The 21,939-nt window shown below is 36.4% G+C and overlaps 2 protein-coding genes and 1 non-coding gene across 3 annotated transcripts; 1 reads left to right on the forward strand and 2 right to left on the reverse strand.

The window, feature by feature from the left end:
* Positions 1-2,954: 2,954 nt before the first annotated feature.
* LOC112792422 (polygalacturonase At1g48100) lies at positions 2,955-5,607 on the forward strand. The gene is made up of 6 exons (XM_025835662.3): positions 2,955-3,783; positions 3,874-4,041; positions 4,129-4,173; positions 4,247-4,454; positions 4,556-4,637; positions 4,725-5,607. The coding sequence occupies exons 1-6, from the start codon at positions 3,340-3,342 to the stop codon at positions 5,227-5,229; spliced, it is 1,452 nt and encodes a 483-aa protein (XP_025691447.1). The 5' UTR covers positions 2,955-3,339; the 3' UTR covers positions 5,230-5,607.
* Positions 5,608-6,728: 1,121 nt separating this feature from the next.
* LOC112792423 (1-Cys peroxiredoxin) lies at positions 6,729-7,772 on the reverse strand. The gene is made up of 3 exons (XM_025835663.3): positions 7,617-7,772; positions 7,378-7,526; positions 6,729-7,301 (listed from the first exon to the last, which is right to left on the reverse strand). The coding sequence occupies exons 1-3, from the start codon at positions 7,732-7,734 to the stop codon at positions 6,909-6,911; spliced, it is 660 nt and encodes a 219-aa protein (XP_025691448.1). The 5' UTR covers positions 7,735-7,772; the 3' UTR covers positions 6,729-6,908.
* Positions 7,773-7,942: 170 nt separating this feature from the next.
* Positions 7,943-8,015, reverse strand: TRNAE-CUC (transfer RNA glutamic acid (anticodon CUC)). Its single transcript has one exon. It is a non-coding gene; the product is annotated as a tRNA-Glu (tRNA).
* Between the last annotated feature and the right edge of the window lie 13,924 nt (positions 8,016-21,939).

The raw sequence follows: 21,939 nt of genomic DNA on the forward strand, positions 1-21,939 counted from the left end.
GATTAATTTAAATTAAATCCTACCCTAACATATGATATATATATAGCCCGTGACATGCACAAGAAGAAGAAGACGCCAGCACGTGAAAGATGGGTTTTTAACTTTTAAGCCATTATTTGTGAGATCATGAGTTTCAGTAAAATGATGTGCTTAGGAGTTGCATGTGATAATATAACAGTGTTGGAAGTTGGAACTGTATTACTAGTATATCATTCAAAGAATCTTTCATGGACTAAAAGAACCACTATCTAGGCGCGTGTGGCGCGTGCACCTGACCCTTTGCCACGTGGCTTCACTGTCAACCACACACTCTCACCCCACACTGTGTTTCTCAGGTCTAAAAAAAAGTACTCCCCAGAATCTCTTTGATCACAAAACTGAAAACTTCTCTTCCTCTCCCTTATTAAGCTTTCCAGTTCCTATTTTTCCAGTTTTCTTTATAAAAAAAATGTATGTTTAATTATTTTGATGGTTCTTATCATTTTGTCAAATTTATAATTAGATTTTTTTATTTTTTTGGTTTAATTACTCTCTCGATCTTTATAATTTTACCAAATTTTCAATGAAGTTCTTATACCATATCAGATTTTGTAATCAAATTTCTGCCGTGACAAAAACGTTGGAATTAACCAATAACTCGTTAAACAAAACGGATATACTTAACTCTCGACTAAATATTCTGTATAGTTTAGTAGAATATTCCATTAATTTCAACGTTTTTGTCACGGTAGGGACTTAGTTACAAAATCTTATATGGTATAAAGATTTAATTAAAAAGAGAAAAGTATAAGGACCTAATTAAAAATTTGATGAAATTATAAGAACCGATAGAATAATTAAACTTTTTTTAATTGGGTTTTTATACTGCTTTAAATTTTATAATTAGGTTATTTCTAATGTAAACAAAATATTAGATTTAACTGAATATTTGTTCACAAATTGAAAATATTCATAATTAAAAATCTAATTAGATATTTCACCGTATTTATTTTTAAAAAAATATTCTGTTAATTTTAATATTTTTAACATAAAAATAACCAAATTACAAAATTAAAAATAATGTAAAAACTCACTTCAAAAAGAAAAAATATATGAATTTAATTAAAAATTTGGTAAAATTATAAGAATTAATAAAATAATTAAACCAAAATTTTATTGGATGCCTCTCATTTTGGCTTCATATTCTTGCATTATTAAATAAAATGCAATATTTAAACAGAATTAAGTCTTGAAAATTATTTTACAAAACATTTAATTATTGTTTCTCCAATAATTGAGAATTATATTATTATATGTCAAATCTATATTTTCTACATAGGAGATAAACAGGATTATGATAGAAATAAAATAATGAATTTTGATATTGTTGTCCTTTACTATGACACCCGTGAGGCTAATAAGCACGTGACATGCTCAACAATTTTATCTCTGAATAACCCTCTTCACACTCACACTTGATGCATGCATGCTTTCACTAACATACAACTTGCACGTCAAACACCATTGCATGCTTAGAAGAAAGCAAATTAAACCTCATCACTCATCAGGTGAAGTCACAAAAAATATAATCCTCTTAATATCTATCATCACTTTTTCAATGGTCTCTTTTATTATTTTGTGTTGAGTTGTCACGTAAAGGGACATTCAGATATGTAGATAGAAGGAACCATAGGAGGGAAGGGTCATAGTTTCTAAGAGGGTCACTCTCTTATATATGTGTCAATTGAGTAGTCTTTATTTATTTATTTATTTATTTTGGCATTTAATAATATGAAACATTTTTTGATTCCACCCGTGAATGTGTTAATTCTCTGTTGTCGCCCACCTAATACTATTCCTTGGCCACAAGGAACTAAACAACAACAAAGAGTCACGGGATCCCTTTTATTTTCTTTTACATCATCACAACCAATTTTTATTTGCACTTTTTTTTTTAATTCATCATTCTCTCAAAGCTTACGTGTTCTCTTCTCACTGGAAAATTGAAAATAAACATTCATATCAGCAACACAACCACCAAATATTTTGCTGCTCACTAATTAATAGTCATATATTCTTAAATGGTTGTGATGGGATAAGTGATGTGTGTGAATTGTGATAGCTTAATTCTTAGAATGAATGCCCTGAAGATACGGTCAGCATATGAAATGTGATATTAATTGCTTTGCCATCAATAATGCAAATCAATTAGAGAAAGCTTCTACTTCAAAAAATTGAAAGATAAAGTTTGCCATAGCTCAAATTAGAATGGTGGTTGTGATTCACCACATGAAACTTCTTACCATCTTTTATTGTATTCTATTTTGTAATTTAAACAGATCTGGTCCTAATAACTTGCAGCCATATATTTCACATGCATTATATCTTATCCTATTTATATAATATTATTGACCTCTTTCAGGGGTAAAATACACCTCATTGGATCAACTTATGCTAAATATTAAATACCACCTTTTATAATCATTTTAGTAGTTAGTTACCTTAACAAAACTAAAAATGTTTACTGTCTTTTGAAGGGTGTAATGTGTATTTTTCTCTATAAATATGTAAATCTATTTTCTTATCACTATTCTGCTATATATGTATACTTTCCACGTCCACTTTAATTAGTTACTTCATGATAAGTGACTAATGATCCAAATTCAGCTTATACCTATATAAAATTAAATCTTTTTTTTTTTTTTGCTTTGAGAATTTAATTCTGACACTTTTAATATATGTTGGGAGTGTGAAGCTCGTAGCAGCAGAAAATTGTTCGGTGTGCAACATAAAATTCAGAAACTGTGAGCAAATAATGGCCAAGGGAATGGAAAGTGTAAGAAGAGAAGAACCAAGGCATCACATTCTGGACCACAATAATTCAACACTTCAAAGAAAAATAATTGCATTGAGGGAAAAAAAATAGTTAAAATAAAAAATAAAATAAAGACTACAAGCTTACAACTATTAGAGTTGTTTAAAGTTTAAACTCTAGAAAGGGGTTTAGAAGGGTCTAATATTTTCCATGACACACTATACTTTCAATCAACATGGACTTGACACGTGGCAACTCCATGCTTGAGAATTTTATTTTTTCATAAGAAAACATACATGTATGTTTCTGAGTATATAAATAAGACATGATCCTTGCTTGCTAGGCCACTCTGCTTCTACTTATAAATCAGATTCTATCTTAGCCATTCTTCCTCCTTCAATTTTCATTCTCATTATCCTTTGCATTCTTTTTTTTAACTTAAGCTCAAGAACTTCCTTTTGTCTACATACATAGTGGGGAAAAAGGAAAAAAACAACTTATCACCATTTTGTGGTTCCACATTGGCTCATACACATTTGTGAGAAATGGAAACCATTCACTGGTTTTTTATGCTATGGATTAATATGATTTTACTCTTCAACCATAACAACATTGGAAATGTGGAAGGAAGATACCACCATCACACAAATAATCATAAGAGAAATTCCCCTGTTTCTTCTTCCCCTGTTTCTCCTTCCCCTGTTCCTACTAAGCCCCCTGCTTCTGATTACTCCCCTGTTCCTTCAACACCTTCCACACCTTACCCCAATGATCCTCCTCCTCCGGAGTCTGCTCCGGACGGCATCTTTGATTTGAGGTCGTTCGGAGCAGTTGGTGATGGTTTAGCAGATGACACAGCAGCATTCAGGGCAGCATGGAAAGCTGCTTGTGCTGTTGAGTCTGGTGTTGTTCTTGCTCCAGAGAATTACTCTTTTAAGGTCACTTCAAGTATTCTCTCAGGTCCATGCAAGCCAGGACTAGTACTCCAAGTAAGAACAACAATGCTCATAATAGTTACTGTGATTTTAATCATGCATGATTAAGATTAATGTTAACTAATAAGGTTTGAATGTGAGTAGGTGGATGGTACATTGATGGCACCAGATGGACCGGATTCATGGCCGGAATCCGATAGCCGAAATCAATGGCTTGTGTTTTATAGACTTGATCAAATGTCACTTAATGGCACAGGAACCATTGAAGGCAATGGAGATAAGTGGTGGGATCTCCCCTGCAAACCTCACAGAGTATAACCACCTTTCCATATTGCTGATCAATTCAACTATTTCGAGTTCAATTGGAAAACCCCATTAATTTCATTTTTGGATTTTCAGAGTGCAGATGGAAAAACAACTTCAGGACCATGTGGAAGTCCTGCTGTAAGTAATCCATTACTCAAGAAAATTTAGTTATTTAAAACTGTTATCTTACCATTGTTTGTTTTATAAATAGATGATGAGGTTCTTCATGAGCAGCAATTTGAAGGTGAGTGGTCTGAAAATCCAGAACAGCCCTCAGTTCCACATGATTTTCAATGGCTGCCAAGGAGTACAAATAGATAGGCTATCCATTTCTTCACCTAAACTCAGCCCCAACACTGATGGAATCCATGTTGAAAACTCTAAGGCTGTTGGAATATACAATACCATGATAAGCAATGGTAATCATGCATATAATTAAAAACAGCAATCTTCTACTTACTATAATTATACAGCTTATTATGATAATAACATTATTAATTATTTGACTAATTTTGAGCAGGTGATGACTGCATTTCAATTGGACCCGGCACTGCAAACGTGGACATAGATGGTGTCACCTGTGGTCCTAGCCATGGGATTAGGTACATACTTACCAATTATTGGTGATTACTAAAATAAGTGCCACCTAATCTGATTCTCATTGTTACTAATCATGTCTTGTATTACAGCATTGGAAGCCTTGGAGTGCACAATTCTCAAGCATGTGTGTCCAACTTAACAGTCAAGAACACCATCATAAAAGAATCAGACAATGGGCTAAGAATCAAGACATGGCAAGGTGGGATGGGATCAGTGACAGGTTTGAGATTTGAGAATATCCAAATGGAAAATGTTAGGAACTGCATCATCATAGACCAATATTACTGCTTGTCAAAGGAATGCCATAACCAAACTTCAGCTGTTCATGTGAATGATGTGTCCTACAAGAACATTAAGGGTACCTATGATGTTAGGACCCCTCCTATTCACTTTGCATGCAGTGACACTGTTGCTTGCACAAACATAACACTCTCTGATGTTGAGCTTTTCCCATATGAAGGAGAATTGGTTGATGACCCTTTTTGTTGGAATGCTTATGGGACACAGGAGACTTGGACTATACCTCCGATCAATTGCTTAAGGGAAGGTGACCCTGAGACTGTGGCCGACCCTTCTGCTTTTGAATGCAGTTAAATCTCTTTTAGTAACTGTCTCAAGATAAAGACATTTTTTTGGTCTTATCTTTGTTTCAATCGTCTCAATATTTTTATATTTTCTATCTTGAGACAGTTGGTATTAGAAATGTTAATTTGAATTTTGGTTGGTCATAGAAGACATATATATATATATATATATATATATATATACTACAAGTATAGAAGTCAGATAGCCATTACTATGTGTTGGTGGTTGTGGTTTCCAATTCCATATTAAGAATTAGGACTCGTCCCCATTTGGGTGTTCTTATCCCATATTGCGAGATGAAATATAGAATTGTTATAGTCCTCTTTTGGGACTCTTCTATTGTAATAGCTTGATTCAACATTTATATATATTATATGGTTAGTATCATGTACACTTTTAGTTCCTTGACAAGATTAACTTCAGATTTTATATTCACGATGCCATCAACATTCATAATTTACTAAGGTGGAAAGTGCAGTAAAGTGAAGTTCATACCTGATGGCAGTCAATTTTATGTGAAATCGATACCTGAGAACTGTTAGATGATTTGACTAATTTGACTAAATTTTCATCTAACAGCTTTTAGGTATCAACTTCACGTAAAGTCCAAATTTTTATCTAACGGCTCTTATCTTAGGTATCAACTTCACGTAACTTCACGTGAAGTCGAGTGCAATTAAGTTTTCACCATTTACTAATTTAGTATCTATAGGAACCTGTGGTGGCAAAATACAAATTGTTAGTACATCTTTACATATTACATTATATATAAGATATCATTTTCATAATTATTAATTATAACTGGATCAACACAATGATCCTTCTACATAAGCAGATATAATTATGAGCCCAACACATCTAAATATAATAATGTACCTCAGTACCTGCCATTTATTTTAAGAGTAGTTAATGAGTAATGAGTTAGCTTGTGTATAGCCCAAACTAACAGGACAAACTTTTGTTTTATGTGGAGAAATTAATTAAATGACCCTTCAAAGTGAGTTCTTGTTTGTGTTGTGTTTTGACAATAGCTTAGCATAATTACCAATCACCATGATCACAAGTGAATTTCTGACATGCACAATACTTATGTTAGCAATCTCGTGAGTGGTGAATATTCAAATTCGTCAATTCATATATGTTTTGTGGTTTATATGAGGAGATATCACCTAGCACTATATAATATGTTTAAATCCAGAGGCAATCTTGTGGATGTAATGGAGTCCATTCTGTGCACACGTGGGTTCTCAGTGCAATTGTGTCCACATGTTTTTTACAGCGCTGGAATAACAAAATAGAATATGCATGAATCCTCTCAATAATATACAAGCATGTAAGTTGGTGGGGGCACAAAAGATGTTGAATTTATGTTCTTTAATTAATTAATTCCATTATTGGAAGCCTGTGTATGTGAATTAATTTTAAGACTGAAGCATTGTGGTAAAACTAAAGCATGCATATGAGACAATACAAGTTTACACATACTTAACCATATAGCAATAATAATGTGACATAACCAAATTAAGATTCAGATTCTGTTATAGTATAACACAGTCAACAAAAGGATACATTATACTAAGTAGTGTCTATATAAAACATAACATTAGAGAAGAGGCCAACTCGTACTTAACCATATTTAGATTTGTGAGATAGCAAAATAAGATGACATGATATGATATGATATGATATCAAACTTTGGTGAAGCGCAAGTAGTTTTTCCCTGAAGGGAGATCCTTAGTTTCAAAACCTTGAGGGAACATGTCCTTGGCTTGTTGATCAGTGACACTTGGCTGAATGACAGCAGGGTCCCCTGGCTTCCAGTTTGCTGGTGTTGCAATCTTGAACTTTGAAGCCTTCTGCAGAGACTCCACCACCCTCACTACTTCATCCATGTTCCTCCCTGTTGTTGCTGGGTACAGAAAACTCAGCTTCACCTGAAGATCAGGCCCCACTATGTGAAGAGCCCTAGAAGGTAGATTATTGCCACTGGAATCTTTCTCATCAGGGTCCACCATGTTCAGCTTCTTGATTATCTCTCTCTTTGGGTCTGACATGATTGGGTAACTCACCTTGCAACCTGGCTGCATTATGCATGCAATAACTAAGCTAAGGGAATTCATTAAACAGCAAGTTCATATTGAAGGTAATTATACTGACAGTGAAGGCTTCAATGTCTTTGATCCATTCATTGTGGGATTGAATGTCATCGCATGATAAACCCAATAGCTTCACTCCTCGCTGATTAAACTCTTTAGCATACTCAGCCATCTTCCCAAGTTCCGTGGTACAAACCGGGGTGAAATCACCTAATAATAATCATGCATGAATATGGATAGTTATAATATATGAAACAAGAAGAGCTGAGAATAATTATAATTATATATATATATATATACCAGGGTGAGAGAAGAGGATGGTCCATGAATTAGAACAGAAGTGGTGGAGGTTGATCTTGCCCTGGGTGGTTTCAGCTTCAAGGTCAGGGATTGTGTCTCCAATGGTAAGGCCTGGCATGATGATTGGAAGAAGGGATGAGGAGAGACTTGAATGTGTTGATGTTGAATATAAAGGAAAGAAGGTAGTCTGCATGAAGAGAACGTGGCATGATTGTGGCTATGGACGTGACCCTTTTCTTGCTTACATGTCACTTGCAAGTTGAAACTCACACTTTTTCAACCAAAAAGTAGAGATTTTTACAAAATTTAAATTTAAATTCTGTAAATTCCGTTGCCGGGACTTGAACCCGGGTCTCTTGGGTGAGAGCCAAGTATCCTAACCAACTAGACTACAACGGATTTATTAGCTTATTTTATATTAATTTTATTTACTCATAAACAGTAAATTCGTCTATTCCTTAGTTTGATTTATTTCTCAAGTATCAAACGCCTGTTTAGTTTTTTGAAAACTTTTTTCTTTGATTGGCTATTTTTTCTCTTTGTAGATGTAAACGTGATTCTATCATCTAATTTCTGCTCACTTAAAAGTTAAAAATTTTAGCTTTTGTATTTATTTTTTGTTAAACTATTAATTAAAAAAATTTATTTTTTACCTATTAATTATTTTTTTATTGTTTATACGATAAATTTTGTTATTTTTTCGTAACTTTTTTTAATATTCTCTCATACATGTTATTATGTTTTTAAAAGAATTTTTATTAGTTTTGTTTATATAATTTTTTTTCTATTGTTATTATTATTTCTTTTTTGTATAGAGGTTTTTTTGTTTTTGTTTTGCATTGTAATTCTATTATTTCTGTTAGAAAGATCAAATTAAATAAAAGGTTAACATAAATAAATTACAACAGAGTCTAACATGGTATTCAGATATTTACGATAATGTTATGTTAATTTTTGTATGTTAAATTTTTTTTTTTTGAAATAAGAAACTCAACACAGTAAGCTGGAACATTTAGAAAGTCCAGAGTTACAATACAAACACTAAACAAAAAAAAATTGAAGTTATCTCCGACATTGCCATCAACAACTAGATTGAACAAAGCTAACCCACTCTTTGTAGCTCTTAATCGACTTGGTAATAAATTTCGTAACGCATGTTTCTTGATTCTTGAAAATTCTGACATTTCTTTCCAACCACGTATTTCAAATAACAGCAAAAAAACCAATCAGCCACCTGTTACGTTCGACTTTTCTTACAGGAGCTCATGTCCAACTCTCAAAGTGTTGCTTAATGGTTCTTGGAATAGACCAAAATTTATTATAGGCGTATATCCAAGCACACCATACCTGCCACGTGAACTCATAACCAATGAATAAGTGAAAATCATTCTCAGTTTTTTTATTTACATAAAACACAAATTGTAACACCCTAATATTCAAATCCTTATGCTCGAGTCATAAGTCAATGATATTACGGTGGTACGACTCTCAGGTGGATTTTTAAACATATAAACATAGGTAATTTCGGAAGGAGTATTAATCGAGAAGCCTGAAAAGAGTAGAAATAAAATCGCGAAGACGTATCACTCACGTTTCGACAACGAAAAGTTAAAACGTGAAGCCTAAAGCGATATACGGACAAGGCATAAAGGAGATTAAGAGATAGATAACAGATAGATATATATAATATAAGTAAATAGCCACTAGTCGCGACCCGCGAAGTTTAGGCCGGCTAGGGTACAGTATGAAAGTAGTTGACAACAATACCTCCTAATCTCTCCCAAAGGAAACATAAGAGCCTCTATAGGCAAGTTCCAAAAGAGTTCAACACATAATATAATCTTTTCAAAACAAAGGTGGAGAGATTCTAAGGAAAACACAAAGTAGAGAAAATAAATATCTTCGCCGTCTCTCAGACGAACCGCAGCTCACTTCTGAGCACCTGAACCTATATCTGAAAAACAAGAGATATATACGGAATGAGAACCCCGGGCCCATGGGTTCCCAGTACGGTAAAAGTGCCAAATAAATACAATGCACTGCAATAAAAACTCACTAAGCATCCTAAACTCCTTTTCACCAAATATCCAGCCTAGATTCTCACTAATTCCATAAATAGGCATCTGACGTAAGGGGATACTAAATCTAGTTCATATTACACATGTTTCCCAATTCGCTGATTCTTTCACGAGTCAGACTCAGAATCATAAGCAAAACCATTACCAGTTGTTCTGCCTCAGCAACTCTATATCAATACATCATACCCTCGCCTGGAGCTAGTGAAATCACATCACTGCGTCTACCCAGGGGGCTCAAAGGATCTCATTCAAAAATCATCATAATTATGCAATCGCATTATTAATTCATCTCATCAAGAACAGCCCCCAACATCCACCAACGCCATCATGAGGGATCTCTCAGTTGTACAAACACAAGCAATACAGACAAGTAATACACAAATAAGGTACAAGTAGAACAAGTAGCATGTAATCAGGTATCATAGCATATATGATATAGAAATCCAAAACAAATAGGCAAACCCACACAATTCAAACATATGCAAATGATGTATGCCTGCCCTATGGCTGATGATATCATCTGTCGGTTATATAGCCAACCCGACACGTCCTGGTAGCTAACCATGGACAGAAACACCCCTTGCGGAGCAAGTAGGTTTGAGCTACAACCCCCTTGCTACTACCCGCTCAGCCCAGAGCCAGTGGAACAACCACTACTGCGGCTACTACCCAGGCGGGTGTTTAAAAGCTCAACCTGGAGCGAGTGGATTCACCACTACTGCCGCTACTACCCAGGCGTCACAATCTCTGACCTGGAGCAAGTGGGACAAACCACAACCCTTGCTACTGCCCAGGTATCTTAAGCATTAACCCGGAGCAAGCGGGACGAACCACAACCCTTGCTACTGCCCAGGTATCTTAAGCATCAACCCGGAGCAAGCGGGACGAACCACAACCCTTGCTACTGCCCAGGTATCTCAAACATATATTCATTCAATCTCAATTCATATTATCAATCCTCATTGTTATCAAATCTCAAACATTAACCTGGAGCAAGTGGGACGAACCACAACCCTTACTACTGCCCAGGTATCACAAATACATTCATTCAAAACTCCATAATTAACTCATTTATCATAAACATCCTTTTCCGTCTCATACCCGGAGCAAGTGGACAACGCCACTGCCTACTACCCGGGGTTACACATCACATTTCAACATCTTCCACTATTATCCATTTAACACATTCATTCATTAATCATATATGCATTTATACTCAGCCACAATCAATAATGGCTTTGCCGTGACCCGGCAATAACTCAGTCATCCGGCTCATGGTTCAATAAAAAACCAGCCATTTATCAATAGATATAGCCCTTCGGCTCATGGCATACACGGTACTCCTACCGTCATCCTCCATATCTCATATAATCATCGTTGATCATCATTGATCATAACTTTTCCCTTGCTTCACTCGCAAGTTACCACATCCCCTAACTCTTTTCTCATTGCTAGGCATATCATAACGATTTAAGATATAAGTGGTGAGATCGGAGGCTTAGAAGTATGAGATTTGACTTTTAAAACTCAAAAATCAACTTTGGCATGAAAGCAGGTTCACGCGTACGCGTACTCCACGCGCACGCGTGGATGGCCACAAAACTCATCGGCGCATATGCGCCATTCACGCGGACGCGCGGATTAAAAAAATAGACAACGACGCGTACGCGTCAGCCACGCGTACGCGTGGGTGCATTTGCGCCCCAGGCACAAAACTGGCACAACTCTCGGGAAAATGGCTGGGCAATGGGTGCAGCGCATCGACGCGCACGCACACACCACGCACACGCGTGGATGGTACCTTCTCGAAGAACGACGCGTACGCGCCAAGTGCGCCTACGCGTGGAGGGTCATTCTGCTAAAAATTTTCTAAGTAAAAAGCTGCAGAATTCACAAATTAAACCCCCAATCTTCCGACGGACATAACTCTCTCATTTTAAATCGTTTTTCACCCGTTCTTCAAACGACATGGACATCCCGGATCCAATTTCATTTCTAAACAGATTTGGCACAAAACAAAGATCCGTAGTCCAAGTTATATCCCGTCAAAGTATGCCCAAAAACCATGTTTTCCTATAAAACCACAAAGTGCCATTTTCAACTCTTTTCAAAATCAACCAAAACATGCCAATTTCAACCCTTTTTGAAACCAATCAAAATATACCAAAATCAACATCAAGCCTCCTCAACTCATACATTAACACCTTACCACAATTCACAAAACCGCCATATAACCATCTTTACCCATTTCAAACAAATGGCTAAATTACAAACATATCAACATGTCATACATCCTTCCTCATCCCAATTTCCAACAATACTATTTCCAATCAACCATCATTATACATAACCAATATCATACTCACTATCACGTGGTTTCACCCCCAAATCAATCTTAATCATTCCACAAGCATATGTCACAACATACATATCTCTCATGCATTATCATACCATCAAGGCATCAATAATCATACTCACATATATGACCACATAATATATATCAACCAAAATCAAACATACTTCATCTATACAATTTCACCCAAAATTACCGATCTTCACACTTCAACTCCTCAAACCTCATTATTCAATAACCAACCCAATCATTCATATATTCATTATATGAAATTCATCCAATCACTTGTGTCATCATACAATGCACACATCAACTTACCTCCCTTACCTCTTTCCGGCCTCCGGCCCAAAATTTACGGCCTCCGGCCCAATTTTACAATTTAAATGCATAAACCACAAATTAATACTCATTACCCAATACATCAAATTTTCAATACACCAAGCATACAAGGCCACACCATTCTCAACCCAATCATCAATTCACATTACATACCAACTATGCATATTAGCATCAACCATTTACACAATCCAAACTTAATCCTAGGGGCATCTAGCCTAGGAATTCTCATCACACCACACGGTACTTAAATGAAACTTAAACCGTACCTCTTGTAGCCAAATCAATTGAGCCTCTTCTATGGAAGTCTCCACCAACCTTAGCTCCAAGCCTCACCAAAGCTCCACAAGCAATACCAACCTCCCAATTGTGCATCAAAATCACCAAATACACTAACATAACCAATATCACATACATACATCAACCTAGGGCTCATAAAGATGATAAATCACAAGGGTTTGAGCACTTCTTACCTCAGTCCATATGAAGTAGGGATAGAACCCACTTAGAATCCATGTTGGAGTATCCCTAAACACCCAAAATCACAAAATTTCAACACTAACTTCCCAAAAACGTGTAACAGTGGGAAATTTCGAAAACTGGACAGAGATGAATGGAATACTCACCACAAAACTTAGATAGAATTGTAGAGGATGAGAAGAGCGACGCGTGGCCGCAAACGGCTCGTCAATCGGAGCTCCGTAACTCAAGTTATGGTGGTTTGAAGATCAAAGAGAGTTAGGTTTTCTCTCTTCTCTTCTCTCTTCTTAATTCAGCGCCCCAACCCTTCTTTTTAGGGTAAAATGAGCTGAAATGCTCATAACTAATGTTTATATATGTTGGGTCTTGGGCCCACTTAGGCCCGGTTCACTTATTTTTGTCCGTTGGCCCAATTTTGGGCCAAAACCTTTAACATTAGCGCTCTAAATCGCACTTCAAATATTTCTACCTCCCCTAATTATAATTTCTCATTTCTTAATCTTATTTACTCATAATCAACTTTCTCAGCTGCAGTACCAGACAGGTCTCAGCTGGTACTGCCGGTCAAAATTCCACTGCGCACTTTTACGCAGAAAACTATGTCTTCCGACTCGGAAAAATTCACTGAATCCAAATATCATATTGAAATCATCAAATTCTAATTGCCAAATCTTCCAACCATATTCGCTCCTACTTACTCATTATTTAATTAATTTCGGTTAGACCGGGTATTACACAAATCATATCCCTGTGATCAATAATGCCCAATCTAATCAATCTTTTCTTAGTATTGACCCTACCAACTAACACAAATCAGGTGAATAACTCAACTCTTCGTGGTACTAGTCCTCTCCATATAGATATAGTGAAACTATAACTCGTAATGTCTTCCGGGAGAGTCTCAGCCTACAAAACCTGCACAAATGAGTTAGTAGAGTAAACTCCTGATCTATCAAATTTCCATACTATTCTGTCCTCCCTCTCACTTGTTAACTTGATAGATTATAAAACTCCATGAAGTTGGTTAACTAATTCTAACTCCCATTGGAATAGTACCATTCTCCAATGAAAGTTCCATATCCACTCCAACCCATCCCAGAACCCACAGTCCCCTATAACAGATTCGACTTGATTTGAAACCGAGAAAAGCCTTGGAAATACATCCAGCAACACACCACATGGTAGCCACTTATCTTCCCAAAAATGAATTCTTCTACCATCTCCTAACTCTAATGATAACCCTCTGGCCATCTTATCTCTCGCTTGCTGTTCTCTTATCTGCAATTGACAAATGTCCCTCCACAGACCCTTTGTATTAGGAATCGGCTGATAAGAAAGAAGGACATTTGGCTTCAAGTCATTGCAGGAGCACACAATTTTCTTCTATAATGGGCAATCCTCATTTGAAAACCCCCACCACCACTTGAACAACAATGCTGTATTCCGGAACACTGCATCGCCCACGCCCAAACCCCCGAAGCGTTTTGGAGCTTGCACAATATCCCACCTTACCAAAGGTTCCCCATCCATTCCATCCTCATTACTCCACAAGAACTTCCTTTGCAAAGATATCAACTTATCTGTTACTGCTCTGGGCATCTTATATAAGCTAAGATAGTAAACCGGCAGACTATTAAGCACAGATTTGATGAGTACCAGCTTACCAGCTGTATTAATCATTTTGACTTTCCACAGATTAAGTTTCTCTTCTACTTTGTCTATAATAGATTTTCATGTCTTGACCAATTTCGGATTCGCTCCCAAAAAAATACCAAAATATTTGACTAGCAACGTTGCTTCCTTACAAAATTTAAGGACTAAACAAAGACAATTAAAATTTTAAAGATTAAATTGAGACTTGCATGAAAGTTCAAAAACTAAATATCTCACCAAAAAATATTAAAATGTATTTAAATATCTAAAATAAAATAAAATAATATAAAATAATTATTTAAATTTATATTTTTTAATTTTTAAATAATATAATTTAAACAATATTTAATTTATTATAAATTATTTTAGATAAAAATTTCTAAATATAAACTATATAAACACCAACTCACTTTTAATTTTATACAAATTTATATTTAAAAACATAAGTTTCGTTTAATTTTTGTTTGGCTATGTTTATGAATGATGAATTAAAGGCGGCACTCATGTAGTGGGGGACTTGTGATGGAATTAAAGTGTTAAACTGAATAGCGTAACTTAAAACAAAAACAAAATCTTAATAATATAATCTATCCTCAAAAAGTGATGGGGCTATGGGATTGGGAGCAATTGTGGCTTTATCACACACTCGCCTATGTCGGAGAGCGTATGCATTGTCATCTACAGCAACATGTTGGAAAGAATCCACAGATTTTTGGTGTAATATTCTATGCATGTTTGAGAGATTCCTTACTTTTGCGGTGTATATGTTTGGTGATTAGACATTTCAAAGTGTTTACTCATGCTCGCACTTAATATATAATATATAGGGTAAAAAACACAAATAAATAATGGAAAGAAACTTGTTACATGAATAATCCAAATAAAAAAGTGACTCAGGAATTAGCCAAAGCCTATTTTTATATAATTCGAACCTAATAGGTTCGAATTCTATTTGTATATAAATCGAACCTAATTGATTCGAACTTCATAGGTATAATTCGAACTTAATTGGTTCGAATTACTATTCATTTCGTGGCTCAAATAATTCGAACCTAATTGGTTCGAATTACATGCAATTGTGGTATAAAAGGAGTTCAAATCAAGCAAGTTTGAACCACTTCTCATTTCTCATACCCCACCAAATTCCAGAGAAAACGACCCAGATTCGATCCAAGAAATAGTTGAACTGAAGACTCAGCTTATGGGGGACGATCCTGAAAGGCTGTACCGGTTGGACGGGGTTGCTCATATAGTCGGGGTGATCAAGGACGAGGTTAGTACATAGAAAACTTTGTGCACACGGTTTATTTGAGTTAGTGGTTTTGCCTGTGGTTTTAGTGGTGGTGGTATTGCAAATAGTTTATGTTAAAGGTTTTGCATGCGGTTTAGTTGGTGGTTTATGCTAAGTGGTTTTTTGTAAATGGTTTTTTGTAAGTGGTTTTATATGTGGTTGTGTTAATTGTTTATGTTAGGTGGTATTGTTAGTGGTTTATTGTAGTGGTATTGCAAATGGTTTATTTTAGTGGTTTTGCATGCGGTTTGGTTGGTGGTTTATCCTAAGTGGTTTTTTGTAAGTAGTTTATGTAAGTGGTTTATTGTGTTAGTTTTTTTTTTTTTTTTGCTTACCAGTATTGTATGTGGTTCTAATAATGCGGTCCATTTAATGCGCAGCCACAGCGATGCATCAGGAGCATGCGGCAGCAACAAGGCATGCCACTCGATGAGCGTTATGTTCCATACTTGCAGATGGCCGGGTTATACCATCTGGCTAGGCTCAACGATAGATGGTATCGGTTAGATGAGCCCCTTGTCAGCGCCTTTGTCGAGCGGTGGCGTCCTGAGATGCACACCTTCCATATGCTCTTTGGAGAGTGCACCATCACACTTCAGGACGTGGCGTACCAGTTAGGGTTGGCATACCAGTTCGGTGGTGTGCAGCCCCTCCCGCGTCCCGCCCTTAACATCGACTTTCTGATGTTGAAGGATGGGAGAGGCAGTGATCGTTGGTTCCTGTCTGTATTACGGCATTGGCATACTCATTGGGAGACCCGTGCGGACCACGTCCTCCGGTTCGATGTTGTTGCTGACCCTGGACCTTCGCACGCCTTCCTAGACTGGTGGAGTCGGCATGGAAAGAGGTTCTTATCACCTGAGTTTGATCTGGGAGATCCGAGGGGCGTTCCTATTCCTGTCGAGGCATCACAGAGGGGTCCTGGGCGAGTTCCCGACATGGATCGAGTCGATGACGTCCCTGATAGGCGACGGGTTGAGAGGAGAGCTCGTGTCGGGACACAACGGAGCGAGCATGAGTGGAGGTGGGTAGAGCAGGCTATCGAGGAGGCTGATGAGGCAGGTAGGGGTGCTTGTCGAGGACGAGGGCGTGGAGGCAGACGGAGGGCACCCTTTGCGGGCCAGGACCATGGTGAGGCTGGTGGCCTTGGTGGACAGGGGCACGCCACTGGAGATCCCGCTGCCCATGCTGAGGCTGGACTTGGGGAGGTGCCGTTGGGAGATTACTTCGTCGGAGTTCCCCCTTACGACCACACACCTCAGGAGAGTAGGCCATGGGTGAGTCCTGGCAGCACGTTTTCAGACTTACTTGCCGGTGTTGGGTTTGATGGGGATCTTGGATCCCCCTTCTTTGATGACATCAGTGCCATGATGCATGATGATGAGGCTGTCCCTGGGCGGAGTCAGACAACGGGGACACAGGCAGTGTTAGATGTCGATTTGAATGAGCCGCCCTCCGTGCCACCTCCTCAGTATTTCGCTTTGGGTGGTACCCCAGCGTCGGCACATACTGTTGGGTCACATTCAGTTGCCGGGCCGTCCTCATCCCGACCGGTACATGTCCAGCCTAGGACGCCTGCACAGCTAGCCCCGCAGGACAAGGACGAGGAGGACGAGATCGAGGATGAGGAGCCGCTTATCCGGAGGGGTCAGAGGACACGGGTTCCACGTCGTTGCTTCACGGGGTCGCACCTTTTTAGATGATTTATGTGCCGAGTTGTATGTTACCCATGTTGGTCTATGTATTTTGTTACCAGTGTTACTTCGTATCCACCTTTACATGTATGTCTGTGTTGCTCTGAAAACATCTGTACTTAGTATTTTGATGTTATTTAATTGCCGCATCATGTCTTGATTAATGTAACTCGTACACTAATTTATTCCCATGCATGTAACATATTCAGCTCTGTTCCTTACTAATTCGAACCATCTTGGTTCAATTTGCATTTAAAGTAATTCGAACCAATTAGGTTCGAATTATACCTATGAAGTTCGAACCAATTAGGTTCGATTTATGTACAAATAGAGTTCGAACCTATTAGGTTCGAATTATATAGAAATAGGCTTTGGCTGATTCGTGAGTCACTTTTCCATTTGGCTTATTCACGTAACAAGTTTCTTCCCATGGTTTATTTGTGTTTTTTACCCTAATATATATGACTTGATTTCTTACAAGTTGAGAATGAGTTAAAATTTATTTTAATCCCTGAAATTTTACGTCGATCTTAATTTTGATTTTAAAATTTTAAGTTATCTAATTAGAACTCTCAAATATTGAATCGTTATTCACGTTTATTTTTATAGTGATTTTTATTAACGAAACACTAAAATTATCATATTAAAATATTTAAAATGACACTATTTTAAAAACATGCCATTTTTTATTAAAAACGATGTCATTTTAGAGTTTGAAGGATTAAAAATATTTGGTCTACACTATAACTATCAAAATAAACTATATTTGACCCTTCTTCATCCTCTCGTATGTGTAAATTTCATAAAGAAAAATAATTCGCGACTGACATTCATCCTCTCTCAGACTGTTCGAAGAAGTTGTTGAAGAACTAGTATCAACGCAGCAACAAAAGCCAAAGAACATATTAAGAACTAAGGAAAATTCATGATTTTTTTATACTCTGTTCTATGTTTACTTGTTGATTTGAGATTTACATTGTGTGTTAGCTTGTGTTACCGTATAGGTTTAGGATTTTGTTAGTTTGTGAATTTTAAATATGTTAGGGTTTTGGGGTTTTTTTTTGTGTTGCTGAACTTAAAAATGGTCATCATTGTTTAAATGTTTTGTTTTGTATTTCTATAGACAAGAAAAGAGAATTCGAAAACAAACTTAAAAAATATTGTATTTCTTTTGTATTTGTATTATTTGCTCTCTATTTTTAGCTCATACAAGTGAAGATATATATATAGTATAAAATTGCAGAGACTATTATCATTGTTATACAAGTAAAAACAGTTATTTTGAACTATTAATAACTACAAACTCTTTAATTTTATTACTCTATCTTGAACAAAATATAAATCAAATTCGAAGTGTTTGGTTCAGTTGTGTAGAATTAGATTGTAGGGTATTAACACTATTGACATGTTATTTAAAAATATAACTGATGTCATTGTTATTGATTTTGAATTGCAGATGGATGATGGAATAATAATTATTTTTCATCATAGAGGACAATTTGAGACCAATCAAGATGAAGATGTGATTTATGTCAGAGACCACATTGATAACTTGGTTGGACTGGATGAGGACACGATGGATATCTTCTCAATTTGTACAAGATGATGGGATATGACAAGTTAAAATTGTGCTGGTGGCTAGTTCTTGGGGGGCCATTGAAGAGTGGATTGAGAGCACTCTCAAGTGATAGTGAACTGCATGAGATGTGTTTTTATGCAACGAATAATCATAGAGTTGTTTATGCCTATCTTGAGCATGGAGTATCTGAACATGAGGCTGAAGAGGTTTCAGAGTTGATTGAGATGACTCCCATTTCAAAAGAACCTGAAAATTGACACCAACTCAAGCACCTCATCTATCCAAACACATCTCCTATCCAAAACAGCCACATATATGCTTACCAGTCCACATCCAACCCGCTATGGAATCCACCTCCACTTCTCCTATCCAGCCTACCTCTGTGAGTCCAGTCTAGTCCACAACTATATATCCAGTTCAGCCCACAACTACAATTCCAATACAGTTCAGCCCATACAATCACCTCCAACCTAGCCCACCTCTTCAGCTCTAGCCCAGATCACCTCTTCACCACCAATTTAGACCACATCCAAACTCCATGATAAACATCCTACCAATCCAGCTTCTAAAGCAAAACCCAATCTTATTAAGAACTCCACATCAACCACCACTACTGTTAAGAATTTCACTCCAATTTTAACTAAGAAATTCAAGTTCACTCCAAAAATAAGTGCTACCAAAAATAACACTACATTAATACTTAGAAGAGTGACAAGATCAGCTTCTAGATTTGCTTCGAAAGAAAAGAAGGTTGTTGGTGAGGTGGTTGTAGTGACACTCTTGAGCAGTGAGAGTAACGACTCCTATAAAAGTGTAGAAGATGAGCTTTATAGGCTTGGATCCGAAGCTTTTGAGAACTCGAGTGACTATGATTCTGATTGTGAGGTGGCTATGGCAAGGATTAAGGAGTGTAAAAATAAAAAAAGGTAAGGAAAAATTCAAGTTATGCCCTGATGATTTCTGTGATGAGGATGAGGTCATTATGCAGAATTCAGATGAAGACATTGATTTGGGTTATGTGCTAGGAAAAGTAAGTGATGTCCAGGAACCATATGATGCATTTGATGCCTACCATGATGACTCTGATGAAAATGATTTATGGCATTTTGAGGAGATGAAGACTCCACTAATTCTGATGAAGAATATGATATTGATGATGATGATACATTTTCCATGTTCATAGAAGGGGCTAGATTTGGGAAACTGAAGTTGGAGGTTGGTATGAAGTTCAATACAAAACATGATTTTATTGAGGTATTAAGGGAGTTCACTATACAAGAAGGGAGGCAAATAAAATTCAAAAAGAACGAGAGCAACAGAGTTAAAGCAATTTGCAAATACAAGATGGGGAGTTGTAACTGGATTGCCTATGCTTTCATTGATCATGAAGAGATTTGTTCACAGATCAAGACTTTCAATAATGACAATATTTATACAGGAGGACTAATTAAGAACACAACAGTAAATAGGAAGTGGCTAGCCTCGAAGTTGGTGAAAAAATAAAAAAATACCCCAACCTAAAGTATGGAGAGGCTTCTGATTATTTCAAATGAAAGTATGATATGGACTTGAATAAGTTTTCTCTATCTAGAGCACTCACTGATGTAAGAAACATTGTTTATGGGGATGTGGCAGCATAATATACATTGATTAGAGACTATACAGAAACTCTTCTAAAAAAACCATGATTCAACCGTAAAGCTTGGAGTCATACCACCACCAGAAGAGGATCCAATATTTGAAAAAATATACATCTGCCTTGATGGGAGCAAGAAGGACTTCAAGGATGGATGTCGCCCTCTGATAGGGATTAGGTGGAGCGTTCTTGAAGACTCAATTCGGTAGCCAACTCCTTTCTGTCGTAGGACAAGACGCCAACAACCACATTTATGTAATTGCCTAGGCCATTGTAGTAGTGGAGAACAGAAAAAGTAGAGATGGTTTCTAGAACTGTTTCATGAGGATCTGGGTGACCCACATCAAGACGATTGGTGATTCATATCAAATTTGCAGAAAGTTAGAGCTAACTTAAATTCACTTTGCTTCATTTTTCATAAGTTTATTTTAATCTACATAAATTTGTGTTGCTGTTTGCAAGGACAATTTAGTTTTAACATAGTTAAATTTAAGGTGTGTATTAGGTCATACTAATTTATTTATTAATTCAACTTATTATTTATCAAATATATGATAAATTATGTTTTCGGAACAAAAATGTGTACTAAATTTTTTACCATCTTTATTATAAATAGTAGATTATTATTAGTAAAAGTGAAATGTTGGGTTGAGGATTTGTCACTGTGAAATAGATTTGAGTAATCGAGAATTTTTAAAATTATTTATATGTTATTAACTATTTTTAAGTAATTGCTGATAAATTGTTACAAAGATTAATTCCAATTGTTCAAGATGTATTCCCTAAAGTATAGCATGGATTTTGTGTTTGGCACATGTGAAAGAATTTTAACAAGTAGTAGAAAGAACAAAAATTGAGAGATTTGTGATGGGAGTGTGCAAGAGAGACCACAAGACATAGGTTTGAATTAAAGATGGAGATGTTTAAAAGAATGAATGAAGATGCTTAAGCCTATCTGAACAAATGGCCAAAAAAATCATGGACTAGACATACTTTAGGCATGGTCTGAAACTGGATAATATATGTAATAATGCATGTAAAGTGTTCAATGCAAGGACTAAAGAGTATAGACTATAGAGCTAAGCCTATAATTATCTTGTTGGAGGAGGTTTGCATATTTGTGATGAAGACAATTGCAAAAAATAAGGTTAAGCACTTAAGCTACAACATCACATTGGCAAATTATTCTCTATACAAAAGAACAGACTTGAGAAGATAAAAAA

This window comes from Arachis hypogaea, chromosome 13 (genome assembly GCF_003086295.3).
Source record: "Arachis hypogaea cultivar Tifrunner chromosome 13, arahy.Tifrunner.gnm2.J5K5, whole genome shotgun sequence".
Classification (NCBI taxonomy): Eukaryota; Viridiplantae; Streptophyta; class Magnoliopsida; order Fabales; family Fabaceae; genus Arachis; species Arachis hypogaea.